Source organism: Puma concolor, chromosome B1 (assembly GCF_028749965.1).
Source record: "Puma concolor isolate L17-30 chromosome B1, mPumCon1.1.hap2, whole genome shotgun sequence".
NCBI classification, from domain to species: domain Eukaryota; kingdom Metazoa; phylum Chordata; class Mammalia; order Carnivora; family Felidae; genus Puma; species Puma concolor.
The window spans coordinates 166,401,224-166,423,583 of NC_141670.1; the positions used below are offsets into that span (position 1 = coordinate 166,401,224).

At 40.1% G+C, this 22,360-nt stretch overlaps 1 protein-coding gene across 7 annotated transcripts in view; it reads left to right on the plus strand.

Moving 5' to 3' along the window:
• Nucleotides 1–22,360, plus strand: part of FRYL (FRY like transcription coactivator) — a 272,920-nt gene that overhangs the window by 185,261 nt on the left and 65,299 nt on the right. For all 7 annotated transcript variants that reach the window (XM_086705110.1, XM_086705108.1, XM_086705107.1 and 4 more), the window contains 10 exons: nt 943–1,000; nt 3,276–3,367; nt 7,436–7,608; nt 9,661–9,821; nt 10,346–10,456; nt 11,255–11,409; nt 11,696–11,795; nt 13,274–13,442; nt 19,176–19,435; nt 19,797–19,937. In XM_086705110.1, the coding sequence (XP_086561236.1) occupies nt 943–1,000; nt 3,276–3,367; nt 7,436–7,608; nt 9,661–9,821; nt 10,346–10,456; nt 11,255–11,409; nt 11,696–11,795; nt 13,274–13,442; nt 19,176–19,435; nt 19,797–19,937 (1,420 nt within the window). The remainder of the gene's footprint in view (nt 1–942; nt 1,001–3,275; nt 3,368–7,435; nt 7,609–9,660; nt 9,822–10,345; nt 10,457–11,254; nt 11,410–11,695; nt 11,796–13,273; nt 13,443–19,175; nt 19,436–19,796; nt 19,938–22,360) is intronic.

Here is a 22,360-nt window from a genome sequence, read left to right on the forward strand (position 1 = left end):
AAAAAAAAAAAATTTAGGGACACCTGGGTAGCTCAGTCAGTTAAGCATCCAACTTTAGCTGAGGTCATGATCTCAGAGTTCATGGGTGTGAGCCCCACATTGGGCTCTGTGCTGACAGCTCAGAGCATGGAGCCTGTTTCAGATTCTATGTCTGTCTGCCTGTCTGTCTGTCTCTCTGCCTTTCCCCTGCTCAAGCTCTGTCTCTCTCAAAAGTAAATAAATATTTAAAAATAATAGTAATAAATAATTTAAAAAGCTTTAAAAAATTACATAAAATTTAATGAATCAGTGAGAAATGAAAGTGGTTAGGAAAATTGTGGTATCCTACTCTATAAAAGAATATTGTGAATAAATTAATGGCATTTAAAAGTCATTATGCTATTAATGGGAAAAAGGATACCATCCCATGTATTATAGGGTTTCAACTATATAAAATGTGTGTGGGCTCAAAATGATGGAACAACAGTCTTAATGGTACTTACCTCTGTGAATTAGAGTAAGTGGCCTATCCCATTTTTTTCTGCTTTCCAAATACAGTGTGCATATGTTCTTTTGTAACCAAAACAAAACAATAAGGATTGTGTTGGAAACAGTAGAATTAGGGGGCACCTGGGTGGCTCAGTTGGTTAAGCGTCCGACTTTGGCTCAGGTCATGATCTCGTGGTTCACGAGTTCGAGCCCCACGTCGGGCTCTGTGCTGACAGCTTGGAGCCTGGAGCCTGTTTCAGATTCTGTCTCCGTCTCTCTCTGCCCCTCCCCTGCTTGTGCTCTGTGTGTGTCTCTCTCTCACTGTCAAAAATAAATAAACATTAAAAAAAGATTAAAACAGTAGAATTAGGGTTAACACTTGCATTTCACATCATTATATTAGTGTTTACATATTTGCACAACAGATTATACCCATTCAGCTATTAATTTAAAAATATATCACTTCCCTTCTAGGGAACTAATAGAGGAATTGCATCCCATAATTAAAGAAGCACTCGAAAGAAGGCCAGAGGTAAGTGTGTATTTTTCTACCATTAAATATTCATCAAGTACTTGTCTTCTATATTCTGTCAAAATTAGACATAGAATTTTGTCAAAAGTTAGAAATTGAGAAGTAATTACATAAAAGATCGTCTAAAGTAGTTCTAAACACTTTTTTAATATACAAAACTCTTCCCCCCCCCCCCCCGGGAGATCTTTATGCAGAAACTCGTTACATAAAAGATATTAAATTGCTATAACTAGAGTGAGGGCAGTCAGGATCTAGATGGGTCAGCAAACTTCCTGTAAATGGCCAGATAGTAAATATTTTCACCTTTGCAGGTCCTACTGTCTCTGTTGCAACTGCTCAGTTTTGCTGCATAGACTACTAAACAAAGGGACGCAACTAGATTGCAATAAAATTTTATTTAGGCAGAAGTGGGCCAGATTTGGCCTGTGAGGTCCATATTTTGCCAACCCAGGTTTACATTCCCAAATCTATAGGTTTGTGTTCTGTCCTGAGCAACTTTTAGAAACCGCAGGTCCAGTGGGACAGGCAGATATGCAAACCATAACTATAACAATGTGTTATTCACTCAAACGAAGTCATAGGTAAGAGGTTGTACAGACTGTAGAGAGGAAAAGCCTCTGGCTCTGCCTGTGAAGGAAAAGTAGGTAGGAAGCACCAATATTTGAGCTGAAGTTTGAAGCACACTCCTTGGTGGATAAGCAAGGGGAAGACATTCTAGGCAGAGAAATAGCATTTGCAAACCTTATGAAAGAATTTGAACACTGCAGATTCTTTTGCGTGATTATATTATGGAGAAAGTGATTGGTTATGCTGCAAAGCAAGGTAGGTATTATCTCATGACAGACTCCTGGTCTCTGCTTTATTTAGTAGTCCAGTGGTTACCGTATGGCATAGGCATCCGAGAATTGCCTGGAGAGCTTCCTAAAAATTATAGATTCCTGGGCCTGTTGAATGAGAATCCCTGGAATGGAGCCCAGAAATCTTCTAAAAACCACTGTAGATGAGCCTGGTGTAGATGACTGAGAATCACTGCTCTTTATGTCACCAAGGAATTAAAACAGGAGAGGGAGATGGGGATAATAGCTACTCTTTAGAAACTGTAACACAGCATCTGTACTTCTTTATTTCCTTTCTTTAATTTAGCCTGGTGGAGTAGTGATAGTATCCCCATTTAGTAATTGATTAGACTTTTGCTTCAGAATGATCATGTTGATTACAGTATAGCATGAGAGTTAAAGGATTACCAGAGGAAAATGGAAATGGAAGCAAAATTAAGTAGCAATATTTATACTTCAGAATTTCAGGGGAGAGAAGTCCTCATAGCAAGTGAATAGATAGGTACAATGATGTGCCTTGAATGTAAGATTTATTTTGAGTGCCGTAGACTCAGTCTTTCTACAGGGATGAGATGAAAACAAGTCAGTTAAAACGTTGCAGAAATCCTCAAAAGCTGTTTAGAAACCATCCTGTTCAGTATGAATTGCTGTAAACTTTATAAAGAGCTGAACGAACTAGTAGTTGTAATGAACTGGTTATCAGCAAATTGGCCTGCTTATGCAAGGCAGGAATCTGGATTTTGTAGGTTTCTAGTTGCTCTGTACTGTGAAAATTACATCATGATGACATAATGAGCAATAGAAGAAAATGATGCAGCAAATCTGTCTCTTCCTACTACATGAGTTCCCACTGGAAGCAGAATCCAGTGGAGATATTATAGCAATTATAAGCTAGCCATTTGTCCTTTGGCTCTAATAAGACAAATTTATTCATACCATAATGATCAGATAAATTTTTTCTTTTGTATTTCGTTTTTGTGTCAAAATTAATTCGTGAGTGGAAAACTTTGGCACAAGCAAAATCTGTGGGGTTTCTTCATTCTCCTTTGTGTTATTTTTTTTATTTTCCCCGCCCTTCTGTTATATTCGGGGGGACATCTTAGGGATTCTTTTGCTTTCAGTGAGAACAGTTGACTCACCGCTTCAGTTCTTCTGAAGTTGTCAGATTAACAAATAACCTAAAAGTAACTATAACTGTGAGGTAACTATAGGATTTTATTTTCTCCCCCCACAAGGGGTATGGCCGCACAAACTGTCATGTGATTTTATTTGGCTCATTAATCAAACTATCTGCACATGTCTCTCTGATTCAGTGGCCACTAGACTGCTCAAAGTCGACATTACACAAACAAAATAATCGCAATGAGCCCTAAAACCCTAAGTTTGCTATCGACTTCCCGGAAGGACTTTTACTTAGTATCTTTCTATCTCTGGAACAGAATATGAAGCGTCGCAGGCGTCGAGATATTTTGCGAGTACAACTGGTACGAATATTTGAACTGCTGGCAGATGCGGGTGTCATTAGTCACAGGTCAGTGTTGGATTTTGATTTGTAAAACTTTGATTAGGGAACATAATATCGTCTCTTATGAAATACATAAAAACAAAGCATGCTTGCAACAATAAAAACCTTCAACGCTGTGAGCATTATTTGCCAGTCCATCTAGTATTAGCCAGCGGCTAAAAAACATGTTGAAAAAAAATCTACCACTAGTACTAGATTGCTTCGGGAAAAAATTGGGTATGACATTCCTAGGATTTTGATATTTGTAGGAATCTAGTAACTCAGGCAAGAGGACAGTAGCCTTGTTTTGTGACTAAGTTAACTTTATCTTACCTCATTTTAAAGATGTATTTCTTGGGCGCCTGGGTGGCTCAGTCGGTTGGGCGGCCGACTTCCGCTCAGATCACGATCTCGCGGTCCGTGAGTTCGAGCCCCGCGTCAGGCTCTGGGCTGATGGCTCAGAGCCTGGAGCCTGTTTCCGATTCTGTGTCTCCCTCTCTCTGACCCTCCCCTGTCCATGCTCTGTCTCTCCCTGCCTCAAAAATAAATAAATGTTAAAAATAAATAAGTAAATAAAAATAAAGATGTATTTCTTGTAGACTGTAAAATCATATATATATACATCTATCTATGCATCTATATAGATAGATAGATGTATGTATATATATATATATATATATATATATATAGGCTAAACACTATAAAGTTTACAAATTTATCCCAGTCATCTATTAGTCTATCCTATTGGGGAAAATCACAAAATCCATGAACATAAATCATAATTCATAACTTTCCACCCTTCCCCAATGAAGACATTGTTAGAATAAAGGCATTTTGGCACTAAGACCAGCCCCTTGAGGAAAATTCCATCAGCTTTGGGTTGAGAACTACCTATTTCCTTAGGAAAGATAATGGTGTTACCTGACTGTTTATTGAAGGAGGGAAAAAAAGAGAGATCTGATCGTCTTCAAAAAAAGGTAACTGAAAAGAGATCCTGAGGAAAAAAGAATGTTAATAATAGTGCAGTGTTGTTACTCTGGCATTGTCCTGCTTATTTCTGAGTACCTCCTCCCTTTCATAGTTCGCATCAAGTGCTTTTTTGACAAGTGCTTTCAAAAATAGAGCTTTAATTAAAGAGAATTTAAACCACTGATTACCTTTTCTTTTATAGTAAATGAAAAGCAAATGAGAAGAAAGAAAAAGAAACATCATTCCTTTTTTTTGTCCTACACAAAAATAAAACAGTGGAAGTCAGGAAAAGAGAATTTGAAACATGCTGGGCTTCATGCAAAAAATCAACAACCTAATACATACCTGGATCTTTTTTTGGTTGTTGCTTTTAATGTAACGTTAGTGAATGGAGAATCTTTGATACTATTTTGGGGAACTGCAGGATATTGGTGTATTTAAAATTTAACTGCAAAAGCTGTACTCACCATTGGGCAGTAATGGTTTTGAACACAGTTATGGTTTTGGTTTTGTTTGATTTTTTTTTTTAAGAGAAGGTAATCCTATAAGGCTGTTGCTATTATGGACTTTTTACTTCCTTGATTAAGGCAAAAAAGATGAATTCAGAATGCCAAGAAGGCAGGGATCTTTGTTTTGTTCCTCAAGCTGATCCTGTGTGCCTCATGCATAGGAAGTACTCAATGAATATTTGTTAAATGAATGAATGTTTTTCTCTGGGTCAGGTTGCAGTCTATTAAATTGGTTTCCCATCCAATAATAAATCATGACTCAGAAATTAAAAACACTCATTTAAGGAATAAAGGGAAACATTTCAAAAAAAAAAAAAAAAAGGAAAAGAAAAGAAAAGAAAGGTGCCTGGGTGGCTCAGTCAGTCATTAAGCATCTGACTTCAACTCAGGTCATGATCTCATGGTTCTTGAGTTCGAGCTCCATGTCGGGTGAGCTCAAGCTCCATTTGGGGTGAACATGAGCCCTGCTTGGGTGAGCCCTGCTTCTCTCTCTCTCTCTCTCTCTCTCTCTCTCTCCCCCTCTCTCCCTCTCCCTCTCTCCCTCTCCCTCCCTCCCTCCCCCCCTCCCCCCCCCACACACCCTCTCTCAGCCCCTCTCTCACTTGCAACTTTTCTCTCTCAAAAAAAGGGAGGGGACACATTTCATTATGAATTCATTGAACATATTTTTATTGTACACTGATATTTTTAAGATGCTGTAATACCATGGTGATTCCTTACTCTTGTTTTCATGGCTTTAGGATGTTTATTCTTTTGAGAGAGCACATGCAAGTGGGCAAGGGGCAGGGAGAGAGAGGAGACAAAATCTGAAGCAGGCTCCAGGCTCTGAGCTGTCAGCACTTGAACTCACGAATTGTGAGATCATGACCTGAGCTGAAGGCGGATGCTTAACCAACTGAGCCAACCAGGCCACTCCTACGATGTTTACAAGAAGCTCTTCACAACTATTAAAAATTAGTTTTACTTTTAAAATCTTGTGTTTTAGAAGTACTTTTCAAATATAGCAAGGAAAACTGATCAAAATGAATGTAATGTAACATCATCATTTATATAGCACTTATGGTTTACTAATAAGATTATGATTCATTTTGTTTTATGATTTCATTTTCTCTTTCTTACATAGTAACTCATTTATAGTCTTACTAAAATGCTCTGAGGTAGCTACTGGTCAAATCCTTTATAAACAATGGAACAAGACTGGAACTCAAGACTTCTGACTAACCAAAGGAGCCCTTCTGGTCTTTGGTTTCCAGGCAGAGAGCCCTTGCCTCAGGGAAAAAATTACTGCAGATTTTTGAGACAATTCCACGGGTATAAGAAGACTTGAAAACCACCACTCGTACTTGAATTCTCTTAAAGTTTTGTGTCCCTAGTACTACCTGTTTTAGAATCTTGCAGAGAATAAATACCTAATGGATATTTGATTGATTATGCTAAAGGCATGATATGAATATGTGTGGCAACTAGGAGAATATATAGAGCTAGTCTTTCTTCTTTCTACCCTTCTGAACCGATCCTTCCTATCCCGTATGCTTCCTTATTTCCTTATTTTGAAAAACTATATATTTTGCCAGAGAAGGAATAACATTCAGCACTCAGAATAGTCGATTAAAAGCAGATATGGAATTGAATAATATAAATTGCAGTAGTTTCTTGATTAAGAAGCACCATCTAGGGGCACTTGGGTGGCTCAGTAGCTTGAGCATCTGACTTTAGTTTGGGTCATGATCTCATGGCTCGTGGGGTTGAGCCCCGCATCAGGCTCTGTACTGACATCTCAGAGCTGGGAGCCTGCTTTGGATTCTGTGTCTCCCTCTGTCTCTGCCCCTCCCCCATTCATGCTCTGTCTCTCTCTCTCTCTCTCTCTTTCTCTCTCTCTCAAAAATAAACATTAAAAAAAAGAAGAGGAAGAAGCATCATCTAGGAGCACCTGGGTGGCTCAGTCAGTCAAGTGTCCAACTCTTGATTTCAACTGAGGTCATGATTTCAGAGTCATAGGATCGAGCCCTGCATTGGGCTCTGTGCTAACAGTGCAGACCCTGCTTGGGATTCTCTCTATCCCTCTGTCTCTGCCCCTCCCCTACTCACATGCTCTGTCTCCTAAAATAAACTTTAAAAAAGCACAATCTATCTCATATTTGTAAGCCAAAATCATGTTCATTTAATTTTTGTATATTAAGTTGCACACTATCATGACCATGCCAAGTTTAATACACAGTTGATCCTTGAACATAGATTCGAGCTGCACAGGCCCACTTGTATGTGAATTTTAACAGTACAGTAATATAAATGTGTTTTCTCTTATGATTTCATTTTCTCTGTCTTTATTGCAAGAATATAGTACATAATATGTATGACATGCAATATATATGTTCATCAACAGTTTATGTTATCGGCAAGGTTTCCAGCCAACAATAGGCTATTAATTGCTAAGTTTTGTGGAGTTAAAAGTTATATACAGATTTTTGACTGGAGTGGTGTGAGTGGGTACCCCAAGCCCCCCCATTGTTTAAGGGTCTACTGTGTATTATTCTGGTTTGATTACTAGGAATTTATTTTGATTGAAATTATAATTTAAAATCACATTTTCTTTTTTTTTTTTTTCCAATATTTTCAGTGCAAGTGGTGGCCTTGATAATGAAACACATTTTCTCAACAACACTTTATTGGAATATGTAGATTTAACTCGACAACTCCTGGAAGCAGAAAATGAGAAAGACTCTGACACACTGAAGGATATACGATGCCATTTTAGTGCCTTAGTGGCGAATATCATTCAGAATGTTCCAGGTAATTATTTTCAGTTTCTTTTTTTTTTTTTTTTTAATTTTTTTTTAATGTTTTTATTTATTTTTGGAGGAGAGAGAGACAGAGCATGAGTGGGGGAGGAGCAGAGAGAGAGGGACACACAGAATTTGAAGCAGGCTCCAGGCTCTAAGCTGTCAGCACAGAGCCCGATAAGGGGCTCGAACTCACGAACTGTGAGATCATGACCTGAGCCGAAGTCGGATGCTTAACTGACTGAGCCACCCAGGCACCCCTATTTTCAGTTGCTTAAAACATTATTGAATCATTAAGCGACCATCATGTATTTTCTTCCCATGAGGGTTTGCAGTCTCAGGTGCTAAAGCAGCTAAAATATAGTGGAAAATATGTCAGCACAACATGGATGGCAAGCGTTTGTTTTAGCTTTCAATTAGTGGTGTGAGTAGAAATCAAAAAACAACCCCACCTAGATTTTTAATGATAATCAAGACACTAACAAAAAATTTAAGAAGTCAATAGAATATTCTTCTATTATTTTTATTTTTAAAAATTCTATTCTTTTATTAAAAAAAATTTTTTTTTTAATGTTTATTTATTTTTGAAGGAGAGAGAGACAGAGTGCGAGCCAGGGAGGGGCAGAGACAGAAGGAGACACAGAATCCGAAGTAGGCTCCAGGCTTTGAGCTGTCAGCATAGAGCCTGAAGTAGGCCTCGAACTCATGAGCCATGAAATCATGACCGGGGCCAAAGTCGGATGCTTAACTGACTGAGCCACTCAGGTGCCCCTTGGCTAAGCTTCTTTAGACAGACTTGTTCTGGGTGTAGTAAGCAAAAAGAAATAGTAATGAGAATAGAATTAACAAGATACTTTTGAGTAATGGAAGAAGGGTGCAGGCTGCAGTTACAAAATATACCAAAGATACAGTGTTATTGATTGGTTCCTTTAAGGTCATTGTACCTATTGTTGAGTACCTACCAAATGGCAGATAGTGGTTTAGGCACTAGAAATATTAATTTATGCAATTACGTTTTAAAAAGCCATAAATTCTGTACAAGTGTAAGACATAAAAATGTGACTGTAGCCTTTGGTATAAATGTAAATACAATTTTTTTCTTTTTCTTTCTGAAAAAGAATAATTTTGTTAGCTTTAAAAATACATGCAAACAGTTGGCTTTTAAAGTAAGAGCATGGGCTGTATTTTATAAGAGGGTCCAGTAAGCATTTCTTAGGTACCTTAATTTCAAGTGCGGGAGCCCTATTTGGAACTTTAGAGGAAATGATGCCAGTTAGAGGGAAAGAGCATTCTTTCCCTCTGACTTTTCTGATCTGAAGCCCATTAACATAAAGATAGAATTTCGTCCATTACTAAACATTTTTCTACAACTTCCAGATTGGTTCATTAAGATACTATTGGGTTTCTTCAACGAGGATTGACACCGAGAATTTGTACATGGAATTTTAACGTGGAGAGAATCCGCGGAGATCATCTCAACCAGTTGTTTTCAAACTGTGTCGTTTTTCCTCTGCTGCCAGCAGCAAGAGGCAGCAGAATGGGTTTGGACTCTAGGCCTTACCCCTGAGTTCAAGTAGATCAGCCCCTCCTTTGTCTGTTTTGTGTATCAAGATTCCATGTAAGGATTCTTGATTCTTTGACAAAGACAGCTGTGCTGCTAAAAACATACAGCTTAAAAACAACTTATCTCGTCCAAAGATTTCACTTGACATTGAACCGAGATCCAGAGTTGTGTTCGTGTTGATGTCTCGGCCCCGCTTACCGTGTAAGCAGCAACAGCCAGGGAGAGAGGCAGGGTCCTCGTACCTCCCTTGAAATCGTGCTTGCGGGTCCTGAATCTCTCACAACGCTATGCTGCGTGGTGTCATAGTCTCAGCCCTGTTCCTGTGGCTTGCGTATGTGGAAATGATTTCTGCCACGGAGGAGGTTTTTGGCAGTTTAAGATAAAAACTTCTGCTTTCTTTTTTATAATATTGCATATTCAATGCCAAATAAGTTGGCATGCACATTAAAATAAAGGGAAATGGGAATCATTGTTTTCCCATCTATTTTTTATTCACAGTGCACCAGAGAAGAAGTATCTTCCCTCAACAGAGCCTTCGTCACAGTCTGTTTATGCTGTTCAGTCACTGGGCAGGCCCTTTCAGCATCATGTTTACACCCTTGGACAGATACAGTGACAGAAATATGCAAATTAACAGACATCAGTACTGTGCCCTAAAGGTATTTACTTAGAAATCTGCTTTCTTTTTTCTTACGTGAAGAGTGTAAATTTTTTTCTCTCTCATTGCCTAGTGTTGTAAAGAGGTTAGATTTCTTCTTAGTACCTTGAGAACATTAGAATAAATATTTGCCTGCTGTATATGAAAACATTTATACTGTAGGCTTATTTAAATGCATAAAATACAACGCAAAGAAGTTACAGAATCCACCCCAAATTTAAACACTATTTTCTTAAAGAACTGAGAATTGCTTCTGTTTCCTTAAGTACTTTTTCTCCGTCTTTTTCCCCCCTCTTCTCTTCCAGTACTGTTCAAACTCCATGCCTAATTTGATATCATCCATTCACTTACTACTCATAATAAATTACTTAGTTTCAAAAATTACTATTACGCTTTTCTTTGTAAAGAATTAAAGGTATTGTGGCCACATAAGCATGAATAAAAATATCCTGCCTCTTCACATTAAACAGCCAACATATAACCTCTTAAATGTTTTAAATGTAATTCTAATATTATTGTTTGAAGGCTATGTCTGCTGTACTATGTTGTGGCCCTGTTGCAGATAATGTAGGACTTTCATCAGATGGCTATTTGTACAAATGGTTGGATAACATTTTGGACTCTCTGGACAAAAAGGTAATTATGACAGTTCCTTTAAGATTTCATAATAAATGGCACTGCATTATTTGGAGTTACAGTATGACCCATTGAAAACCAATCTTTTTTTTTTTAATAGGAGACAGATTAGAATATAAACAAAAAGCATATTATATAAAATTAAATAGGATGCAACAATTTAAGAATTTTCTAATTCTTATTTATTACTTAAATAATATTAATTATTATAGGGTTAATATAATAGTGTATACATATATCTCACAATAGGGTTCTAAATCTAAAGTATATTAATATAGAATACGTTGAGCTCCATGGAAGAAATACATGTTATTTGTTATGCTTAATTTCATTTTTTTTGGCCACTCCCCAATTAATCTTTCTTGTCTTCCCTATTCTTTATTCTCCTGCTGTACATGCATAGACTTCACAATTTAAAATAGAACTTACATTTTTTTCCCCTCAGAATAATTTTTGTATTAGGTTATCCGAGACAAGAATAAAGCTTGATAAAAATAACTGGAGAGGTTAATAACTCACTTTTCTGAAAGCACTGAATCACTGTGCATATTCATCAGCCGCCTTTAGGGCTCTGCTGGAGGAGAGAATTGTACTACGTAGAGTCTTGTGGAAAAAGTATAGTTTATCCATGTCATTTGTTTCCTTTTGGCTAAATAAAATGAGAAGAGGTTGAACAAAAGGAGACTGAGATTTGTGCTTAAATACAATAAATATATATACTGTGTTATTTGAATAAAAATATGGGGAAGTAGTTATATAAATTTCTTTCTCCCGGGCAATCTTGTGACCTTTCCTTAGGTTCATCAGTTGGGCTGTGAAGCAGTTACATTACTGCTGGAGCTGAACCCGGATCAGAGCAACCTGATGTACTGGGCTGTGGACCGATGTTACACTGGTTCCAAGAGAGTGGCAGCTGGCTGCTTTAAAGCCATAGCTAATGTATTCCAGAACAGGTACTCTAGATACTGGCTTCCATATTTTATTTAGCTTTTTTTTTTTTTTTTTTAAAGAAAAATACTAAGAAACCAGTGTTTTGCTTCCCTGAGCTCTAATGAAATGTAACCAAAATAAGAATAACGATCACCGTGCATCTGTTGTACCTTTTGCCTTAAAAACAAACCCCTAGTCACTTCATTGCTTTAAAAGCTGCATGTCTGCAGCTCTGCCCTTTGTGTATCATATTTATTAACGGTGTGAAAACCTCTAAACATTTACCTAACATGTAAAATTTGTCCCTAGGGATTATCAGTGTGATACAGTGATGCTCCTGAATCTGATCCTGTTTAAAGCAGCTGATTCTTCTCGAAGCATCTATGAGGTTGCTATGCAACTTTTACAGGTATGTAAGCAAATATTAGTTAAAATATTTTTTAAGTTTATTTATTTATTTTTGAGAGAGAAAGAGTGCAAGCAGGGGACGGGCAGAGAGAGAAGGAGAGAGAGAATCTCGAGCAGGCTCCACACTGTCCACGCAGAGCCCAACACAGGGCTGGAGCTGAGATCAAGAGTCCGATGCTTAACCAGCTGAGCCAGCCAGGCGCCCATAGTTAAAATATTTCTTATTGAGGATTTCATGAAGCATTGCTACCTATTCTTGCCTTGAAAGTCTATAAATATTCAGCTTTATTTTCAGTGGGGAGACATGGTATCAATTCCTGATTATCATTACAAATAGAAGACAAAGATAATATGGGTCACTTAAGTCTACAAATAATACAGACTGTTCAGAAGTGTATTACAAAGGGGTCACATATATACTTCCACACATGCACCTGTATGTGCCTATATGTGTGCAAGTACTTACACAAATTGAATGGTCAGGACCTACCAGATAAGAATAATGTGAGCCAAATGATTTTTTGAGAACGAAGTAAAAAGTAATTAGCTCTTCTTTGATGACCTTGTATAATTTTTCTTTATTAGACCAAGAAAAATAACATAGAAAGGTTACTTCCCAAGCATGGATATTCCATCATCATACAATATCTAATTGTTAATAGGGTGAGATTTTTCTCTTTTAACCAAGAATGAGATTCAATTAGATGCTGATTTTTCCAGAGGGCTTAAAGTGGTATTGATGGTGGTTGTGACCATCTTGGGAATTACACCCTAATGTCTTAATTAATTAGGAAGAAAGTTCAGTGGTATCACTCTCTATATAGTGTAATGTTAAAGAATTTTTAAATCATATTCCTTATTTGATCTGTATGTAACCAAGATCTATTTGAAGATTTTTTTTCACTTATACATGTTTCATATAATCCTGTTTTTGAACTGGGAAGTGGTAAATTTTCTTCAAGTAATGGTATAGTAAGTTGCTTAAGTCATTTTCAGACTGCTACTGCCTCAAACTGTTGGCATTAAGCTCAAGGAATATAAAGCCTTGTAAACAATTACAGATCCTTTGCAAACATTTCTAGGAATTAGAAATTAACATCTTGGGGCGCCTGGGTGGCTCAGTCGGTTAAGCATCTGACTTCGGCTCAGGTCATGATCTCACGGCTTGTAGGTTCAAGCCTCGTGTCAGGCTCTGTGCTGACAGCTCAGAGCCTGGAGCCTGCTTTGGATTCTGTGTCTCCCCCTCTTTCTGTCCCTCCCCCACTCATGCTCTGTCTCTCTCTCTCTCTCTCTCTCTCTCAAAAATAAATAAATGCTGAAAAAAGAGAAAAGAAAAAAAAGAAATTAACATCTGGAATACTTTCAATATACTTACCTATATTATTTTTAAGCTGGAATAATTCTTGTGAGAAGATTGTATTTTTCGATTATAGCTGAAATTTAAAGGACTCATGAAATCTTTACTCTACATTCCTGCAGATCCTGGAACCGAAGATGTTTCGCTATGCTCACAAATTGGAAGTTCAGAGAACAGATGGAGTACTTAGCCAGCTGTCTCCTCTGCCGCACCTGTATTCTGTTTCGTATTATCAGTTATCCGAGGAGTTAGCAAGGGCTTATCCTGAGCTAACTCTCGCCATGTTCTCAGGTATGATCATTGAACTGGTTAGTGGGTTTTCGTTAGGAATCGTTTCTTTTTTTTTTTTTTTTTTTTTTTTCCAACGTTTATTTATTTTTGGGACAGAGAGAGACATAGCATGAACGGGGGAGGGGCAGAGAGAGAGGGAGACACAGAATTGGAAACAGGCTCCAGGCTCTGAGCCATCAGCCCAGAGCCCGACACGGGGCTCGAACTCACGGACCGCGAGATCGTGACCTGGCTGAAGTCGGACGCTTAACCGACTGCACCACCCAGGCGCCCCAGGAATCGTTTCTAAATAGCTACTTTTAGGACATTTTACATATATGAAATTTGAGGTTGAATCAAAAGAAAACATGCCTTTAAAGTTTTCTTTCTTTTTTTATCTGTACACCACATGTGGGGCTCAAACTCATGACCCCGAGATCAAGAGTCGCACACTCCTCTGACTGAGCCAGCCAGACACCGCTAAAATAAAACATGCCTTTATGTGAGAGAATGTTTTTTCTTTAATAAGAACTCTTAATACTAATCCCCTCATGATATGTAAATTTCTTATTAATGAAGTCTTTCCAGGCTTCTCACTTTGCCTTCCTTTCTTCTTTGCCTTGCAAAAAGTGGAAAAAAAAAAAAAAGAGGGGGCTTCACATGCAATTTAAAAACATGTTTGGGGGGTGCCTGGGTGGCTCAGTTGGTTGAGCATCAGAATTTTTTTTTTTATGTTTATTTTGGAGACAGAGAGAGAGAGAGAGAGAGAGAGAGAATGTGAGTGGGGGGAGGGTCAGAGAGAGAGGGAGACACAGAATCCAAAGCAGGCTCCAGGCTCTGACCTGTCAGCACAGAGCCTGACGTGGAGCTTGAATTCACAAACCACGAGATCATGACCTGAGCTGAAGTTGGATGCTTAACTGACTGAGCCACCCAGGCACCCCAAGCATCAGACTCTTGATTTCATCTCAGGTCATAACCTTGCAATTCCCGGGATTAAGCCCCACAGCGGGCTGCCCGCTGATGGTGCAGAGCCTGCTTGGGATTCTCTCCCTCTTTCTCTGCCCCTCCTCTGCTTGTGTGCATGTGCACCCTTTCTCTCTCTCAAAAACATGAGCTTTAAAGAAAATAATTAAATTAAAATATTTCTTGTGGCACCTGTGTGTGGCTTGGTCAGTTAAGCTTCTGACTCTTGATTTTGGCTCATCTTATGATCTCACAGTTTGTGAGATTGAGCCTTGTGTTGGGCTCTGCACTGATAGCACAGAGTGTGGTTAGAATTCTCTGTATCTGCCCCTCCCCACCTTGCATACACGCACGTTCTTTCTCTCTCCCTCTTTCTCTCTCTCAAAATAAACGTTAAAAAAAAATAAAAATAGGGGTGCCTGGGTGGCTCAGTCAGTTAAGTGACTGACACTTGATTTCGGCTCGGATCGTGATCTCATGGTATGTGAGATTGAGTCCCACATCGGGTTCTTGCACTGGCAATATGGAACCTGCTTGGTATTCTGTCTCCCTCTGTGTCTGCCCCTCCTGTGTTCTGTCTCACTCGCTTTCAAAATAAAGAAATAGCTGGGCCTGGGTGGCTCTGTTGGTTAAGCGTCTGACTCTTGGTTTTGGCTCAGGTCATGATCTTATGGTTTCATGAGTTCAAGCCCTGTGTCAGGCTTTGTGCTAGCAGCATGGAGCCTGCTTGGGATTCCCTCCCCCTCTCCCTCCCCCTCCCCCTCCCCCTCCCTCTTTCTCTCTCCCTCTCTCTGCCCCTCCCTGACTTGCATTGTCTCTGTTTCTCTCAAAATAAATACATTTTAAAAATTAAATAAAGAAATATACTTTGAAAATAGAAATAAATAAAAACATTTCTTTGGTAGACACAGAACTTCCTGAGTCTTCTAGTATATAACTTATCTTGTGCATTGGTCTGTCATTAATAATAAAAACGGGCAGAGATAAGGATCCAGGTTTCTTTCTTTAAGGAAAACCTGTAATCATAGGGAAAGGGCCTGCAGTGCCTTAAGCAAAACTGTTGCTTAGGATCCCACATTGCTTTCTGGTTCAATTTCCTTTCCTTGGGGCCAAGAACTGTCCCTGCCGCAAGTGTCTAAAACAGAGGGACTATGTGTCAGGCAAGATGTGCTCTCTATCTGGATCTGCCAAGACTCAGCTTTAGGACAATTTTTGTTTAAAATCTAGTTTAACCTTCTGCCCAGTGGACACTATTGCAAGTTCTCCTGTAGTTCTTGAATTTTCACCGAAGAGTTAATTTTAACACCGAACACTTAGCTGGTTTTTCTACTTTTCACTTGTAACAAGATCTTATTTTAGTCTTAGAATTGGACAGGCACCAAAACGGACATCCAGGGGATTAGAAAGTTCTCCTGTGGACCCTTTCTTTCATTTAGTCAAGACATGGTGACCTTCACCTTCTTTGGGCATCTTTCCACAGCCTCCATTTCAGTAGTGGAAATATTCCCCATCCCTCACTGACCTGACTGGGGCGGGGGGGGGGGGGGGGGCGGAGAGGGGGAGGAAACGATTTAAATTCCTGTAACATTCAATCTTAAAGTGGTTTGCCTGTTTGGTTTGTACCGGTAGATGGCAGTGACCGAGCCCTTCCTTTTCTGTAACTCCCGAAGCCCTGACAGCCCTTTCAGGATCAGTGTGCATGGTCATCGGTGCAAAGCAGTGACCGCCATGGCCACTGATGCTGCTGCTGGCCTTCTTCTCAGGGCTCCTACACAGAGAGCAGAACAGTCCAGCGGAGTCTCAGAGCTTCAGAAATGGGTCGGGATGGCAGCTGATATGAGTGAAGACCATGCCCACAGCTCAGTCACCTTGTCCCTTTTCCTTCAGTTCTGTCATCAGACGCCCTTGTCAGTAGGATTGGTTAATTATAACGGCTTTGCTTAAAATGGTTTATTCTAAACCAAAATATAGCCTGTAAACCTACTCAGTGCAGTTTTCACTCTGTTTCCAAGGCAAGATGAGCACAGTGCTTCTTAGGGGTTGTAGAGTACAGCTGTCAATGTCAACTTTGCCCACTTTGAAATTTGAGGGTCCCGCCCCTTCCTCTCTCTGGACCACTTGCGGAAATCTTTAAATGTTGTCCCCTCCCTGGCCCTTCCCACCCTTGCTCTTCCCATCGTTTTCCTCCTATACACCCACTTCTTCTTTATTAATTTTTTTTTCATGTTTATTTATTTTTGAGAGAGACAGAGACAGAAAGCGAGCGGGTTAGGGGCAGAGAGAGAGAGAGAGAGGGAGACACAGAGGCAGAAGCAGGCTCCAGGCTCTGAGCTGCCAGCGCAGAGCCCGACACGGGGCTCGAACTCATGAGTCGGGAGATCATGACCTGAGCCGAAGTCAGACGCTCAACTGACTGAGCCACCCGGGCGCCCCTGTACAGCCGCCTCTAACCCATCTCCTGCCCCTTTACCTTGCCTTGAGTGTCTGCATCCGCTTTTATCATGCCCTCCACCCTCATGCATCTTCATAAATAGCCTTAAGACTCCGTTAGCTTGAGTTTCCTCTTTGTAAACTTATTGAAGGCTTTCCCACTGCTGAATCTAATCACTAGCTTCTGGTCTTCAATCTGTTTGCTACTTTGCCCAGCAATTAATGTTAGTCACCTTCCGTTTTTTAACATTCTGACCTCTCTTGATTTGTAGAAATTTAATATTTCCTAGTTTTCCTTCTACTGTGAGGTATTCCTTTTCTGTCACTTTTGGTGGATTCTTTTCTTCTATCTGAAGTCATCGCGTTCCCAGAGTTCCATCCCAGGCCTCCTTCTCAAGAGACCCTGTCTCCCTGAGGGAGGCCACTGCTGTTGCTGTGGCCCCAGCTTCCACACACACCACCTCTCCCCTAGTCCGACCTCTTCCTTCAACTACTTTGAGAGCTCCAGGGCTTTCATTTCATACCGGAGGCACTAACGTTAATGTATTAATAGGAAGGATTATTGTAATTTCTGAATAGTTCTGGTTATAAACCAGAAAGCATGGGACTGAGCACTTGATTGGCACTATTTTGAATGTGCACAGTAATCCCATGAGGCATCTGCTTTTGTCACCCTCTTCTTACACAATAATAAATCGAGGATCAGAGGTTGACAGGTTGGCCCTAGGCCAAGCAGCTTGTTTGTGGTAGAACTGGGATTCAGACCCATGTGTGTGCAGTTCCAGAGCCAAGTTCCAAATCACTACACTTCTGTATTTGCTGCTTTTGTAAAAAATATTTGCTTTTGAGAGAGAGAGAGAATCCAAAGCAGGTCCTGCACTGACAGCAGAGAGCCCAATATGGAGCTCGAACTCCATAACTTTGATACAATGACCTGAGCTGAAGTCAGACGCCCACCCTACTGAGCCACCCAGGTGCCCCTATATTTACTCCTTTTAATGAGTAAATAACTACCAAGGCCTGGTGGGCAAAAGGGGGGGCCAAGGAGAAAGAAGATGTTTATTTAAAGTGACTTTTGGAAATTTCGCTGTGTATAAAGGCATATGGGCTTTGGAATCAACCTTGTGTTTGAATCCTTTGGCACTCGATACATTTCTGACTTAGGCAGATTACTTAGACTCTGTCTACCTCACAGATTTATTACCATCATTAAATGAGATGAATGTGAAAGTAACAAGTACATCATAGGAGTCTCCCCTATATAGAACCAAAATATGGAGATTTTTCATGGGTCAGTTTAAAGTAATCTATGTAAAAAGACTGTCTTTTATCTTATAATTACACGTATGTATTTACTGAGGTAAAAAGACATCATAAAATTTACCGTAGGAATCATTTTAGATGTTTATAGTTCAGTAGTGTTCGGTATGTTAACATTGTTGTGAAATTGATCTCTAGAAATTTTTCACCCTGTCGAGCTGAAACTCTATAGCCACTAAAGAACTTCCCTTTTGCCCCTACTCCCTACCTCCTGCTAACCACCATTGTACTTTCTATTTCTATGAAATTGATTATTTTAGATATCGCCTATAAAAAGAATTATTTAGTGTTTGTGTTTTTGTTTCACTTAGCATAATTACCCCAAGGTTCATTCATGTTATGGCACAACAGAATTCCCTTCTTCTTTAAGGAAGGAATTCTTCCATTGCAAGAATGAATATATATATATATATATATGTGTGTGTGTGTGTGTATGTATGTATGTATGTATGTATATGTATATATGTGTATATATACATAATGTGTATATGTATATGTGTATATGTGTATATATACACATATGTATATATACATAACACATTTTGTTTATCCATCTACTTGTCAGTGGACATTTGGATTGCTTTCACCTCTTGACTGTTGTGAATAGAACTGCTATGAACGTGGGTATGCAAATATCTCTTTGAGACCCTGCTTTCAGTTCTTTTGGATATATATATACAGAAGTGGGATTGCTGGATAATATGGTAGTTCTAATTTTAACTTTTCAAGGAGCTGCCATGCTGTTTACCCTAGTGGTCGCACCATTTTACAGTCCCACCAATAATGCATAAGCATTTATATGTCAGAGCCACCAAAAGTATTTTATATAAAAGTAGGATCTGATTTTTGTTAGTTGTTAGTTTTCTTTATGATGTCATTGAGGTGAAATTTATTAACAGGAGAAACAGCACTCATAATTGTTAAAAATAAAATCTTGGCTGCTTCTTCTCGAAGAATGAGTTGTGGACATTAATTACAAATCAGAAGAAACTGAAATGATACCGGTGGTTCCCTCTTTTGGCTTGTTTTTAATTACAGAGATAAGCCAGAGAATTCAGACGGCTCACCCTGCCGGGAGGCAAGTAATGCTACACTACCTGTTACCGTGGATGAACAACATCGAGTTGGTAGATTTAAAACCTTTGCCCACAGCGAGGCGACACAATGAAGAGGAAGACGACTCCTTAAAAGACCGAGAACTTATGGTGACTAGCAGGCGCTGGTTGCGAGGAGAAGGCTGGGGGTCCCCACAAGCCACTGCGATGGTTTTGAACAACCTAATGTACATGACAGCAAAGGTAAAATGGGGCTTGTGTTAGCGGTTGCTGCACAGGATTATTGAGTTAAGAGGAGTAAAAAAGGTTAGAAATAGAGGGAAAGATTAGGCAATCCTGTGATAACCAGATACGCTTTATAAACTCCTTTATTCAAAGCACTTCTCATTAGATGTAAAATAGGTTTTCGGGGGAGGAGACAAAATCATATATGGTTAATGATGTTTATGTTTGTATTTGTTGGAAGAAATGATTGTTCCTCTGGAGTATGGAAAAGATTCAAGCTGTGTATGAAATCATCATTTTCTAATGTTTGGTGCTCTGACAAGTTTGGTGTTTAACAAGCAGTCATCACTGAAGTGTGTGTTGTGTATCCTGCATATAGTATGGTGATGAGCTGGCCTGGTCGGAGGTGGAGAACGTGTGGACCACACTTGCAGATGGCTGGCCAAAAAACCTGAAAATAATTTTGCACTTTCTGATCAGCATTTGCGGAGTGAATAGTGAACCAAGCCTCTTGCCTTACGTATGTATTCAGGTTCATTAAAAAAAAAATTGTGCTTAATAATATTTACCTGGTTTCTTATTGTAGCAGAGTGTGGGCAGTAGTAGACCAGCAGAGGCAAAGCAGGGGGCCAAAGTGAGGACCCCACCAGGAAATAGCGCATGCATTTATTCATTGCTTCATTCAGCCGGTATCATCTAGCCTTTATGACAGGCGATTCAATAATGCGTATTGCCAGGTTCTCTTCGAGGTTCCAGGCATTTCAATCCAGTGGGTGGTGGAGATTTTATTCTTTGAACTTTCACCTAATTTATTTAATGAATGGATCAGTAAGTGGATAAAGTACGGTCTTGATAAGGGCTACAAAGGAAAATTGCAGAGTACTGAACGTGAATAACCGGGGAACCGCAGCTCTCTGAGAGGACTGGAGATGATCCTCGAGAGGAAGTGATATTGAAGGGAGACCACAGAATGGGGGATGTTTGCACTTTCTGCTAGGCAGGAGCTGGATACGAGAGCAGAACGGTGAGTGAGAGCTCAGGGCCTATAGAAGGGTGCCGACGGCTTCCAGGAGCAAGGGAAATATAATGCGAGAGAGGCGATGAAGAATGTCACAGTGTTTACTTCCTAGAGGGGAAAGCTCTGCAGAACAGCTCTGCAGAATGTTGCTGTAAAAGTTCTTCCAGGTCCTACTTTACACAAACCATTTCCTAGCTTTGCTCCGCCTGACATCTCCCGAGTTAACTTGGTTACTGAAAGCGTTCTTAAGGCATGCCACAGGATTGCCGTTCATCGAGAAACACTCAGAGAAGGGTGGGTGTGTGGTACAAGGTTACAGGGTCTCACGTATCTCTCTGAGTTCATCTCCTCATGTTCTCCCCCAGACCCCCTGCCCCAGGCCCTGCTGACACCCTTGCTGCCCTGCTCTCTGGCACTCCCACCTTGGGGCCTCTGCACTTTCCCTACGTAGCCACATTGCTCACTCCCTCACCTCCTTCAAGTCTTTCCTTAGATGTCCATTCTCATTGAGGCCCTTGCTGGTCATCCTGTCCAAGACTGCAGATGCCCTGTCCCGACCCCTACTCTCTTTTTCCTTTCCCTGCTTGCTTGATTTTCCCAGCACTTCCCATCATCAAACATATATTTTACCTACTTGCCTCATTGCTTTTGCCTCCATCAGTCCAGTAGATTCTCCTCAAGAGCAGGAATTCTGTCTGTGTGGTTCATTGCTGTCTTCCCAGAGCCTGGAACAGTGCCTGGCACATAGACGCCACCCATAAATTGGATGGATGAATGAGTGAATTGGGCTGGAAGAAGAAACAGGCATGAAGTTATAATTCCCAAGAAGCCAAGATGAAATTCAGGGGATAACCATTTGCCAGAAACTTAAAAGGAACTTTTTGATGACAATGATAATTTCTTAATTATCTCTTCTTAATCACTTATTATAGACCAGGCAGGGTACAGGCACCTCATCGACATTGTTTCATTTAATTCTCAGAATAGATCTGAGTTTGCTAAGATTACTGCAGTTTTACATGTGAATAAAACAGGGCACAGAGAAGAGTCACTTCCCCAATGCCACACAGCCATTTAGCTCTGTCACTTAGTAGAGTGGATTCCAACCCAGATCTGTTTGTGAAAGGTTGGGAAAGCTTTGCGGAGAAGGCAGTGGAGTCGGGGCGGGGCTGGGGCTTGAAGACTTGGCTGGATTGAGGGAGTTCCTTACAGTCAGACAGGTTAAAGGCACAGGGGCAGGAGGGCACCTGGCAGGGTCTGAGGTGACTGAACCCGGGAACAGAGAATTAGCAAATAGAGCAGGTTGGAGAGATACAGAGCTGTATGTAAGTCAATGGGTAATCATTATAAGATTCTGGTATGATATAATAAAACACGTTTTAAGATTTGCCCCCGGGCTCCTGTGAATCAGAGTTTCTCAGTTGTCTGTGTGCAGATGAATCACCGGGGCGTCTAGTTCTGACTTGGAGGGTGGGGCCTGAGACTCTGTATTTCTAGCAGCTCCCAAGGATGATGCCCGTGCCGGCGGACCACATGTTTTGAGTTGCAAGGGTTGAAGTACAAAGGGAAAAAGAGACAGGCCAATCAGTTAGTAAGCGATTCAGTAATGCCTATTGCCAACACGCAGAACTTATGTGACTCATACTCTGTGCTTTCACTTATGTAACTCATACTCTGTGCCAGGCATATTTAAAATGCTTCATTAAATCTTACGTAATCCTAACAAGCTATATGAAGTGGGTGCTCCTGTCCCCGTTTTGCAGAAGAGAAAATTGAGAGTAGCTGTCCGATCGCATAGCTAGTATGTGTCTACACTGCAGTCCAGGCTGTGCGGTCTGGAGTCCGGTTCTAGTGGATCACTACTCTGTACTGCAGGGTTAGATAGGGAGCATAGGAAAAGCAGAATAAAAACTCCATTCTGGGTC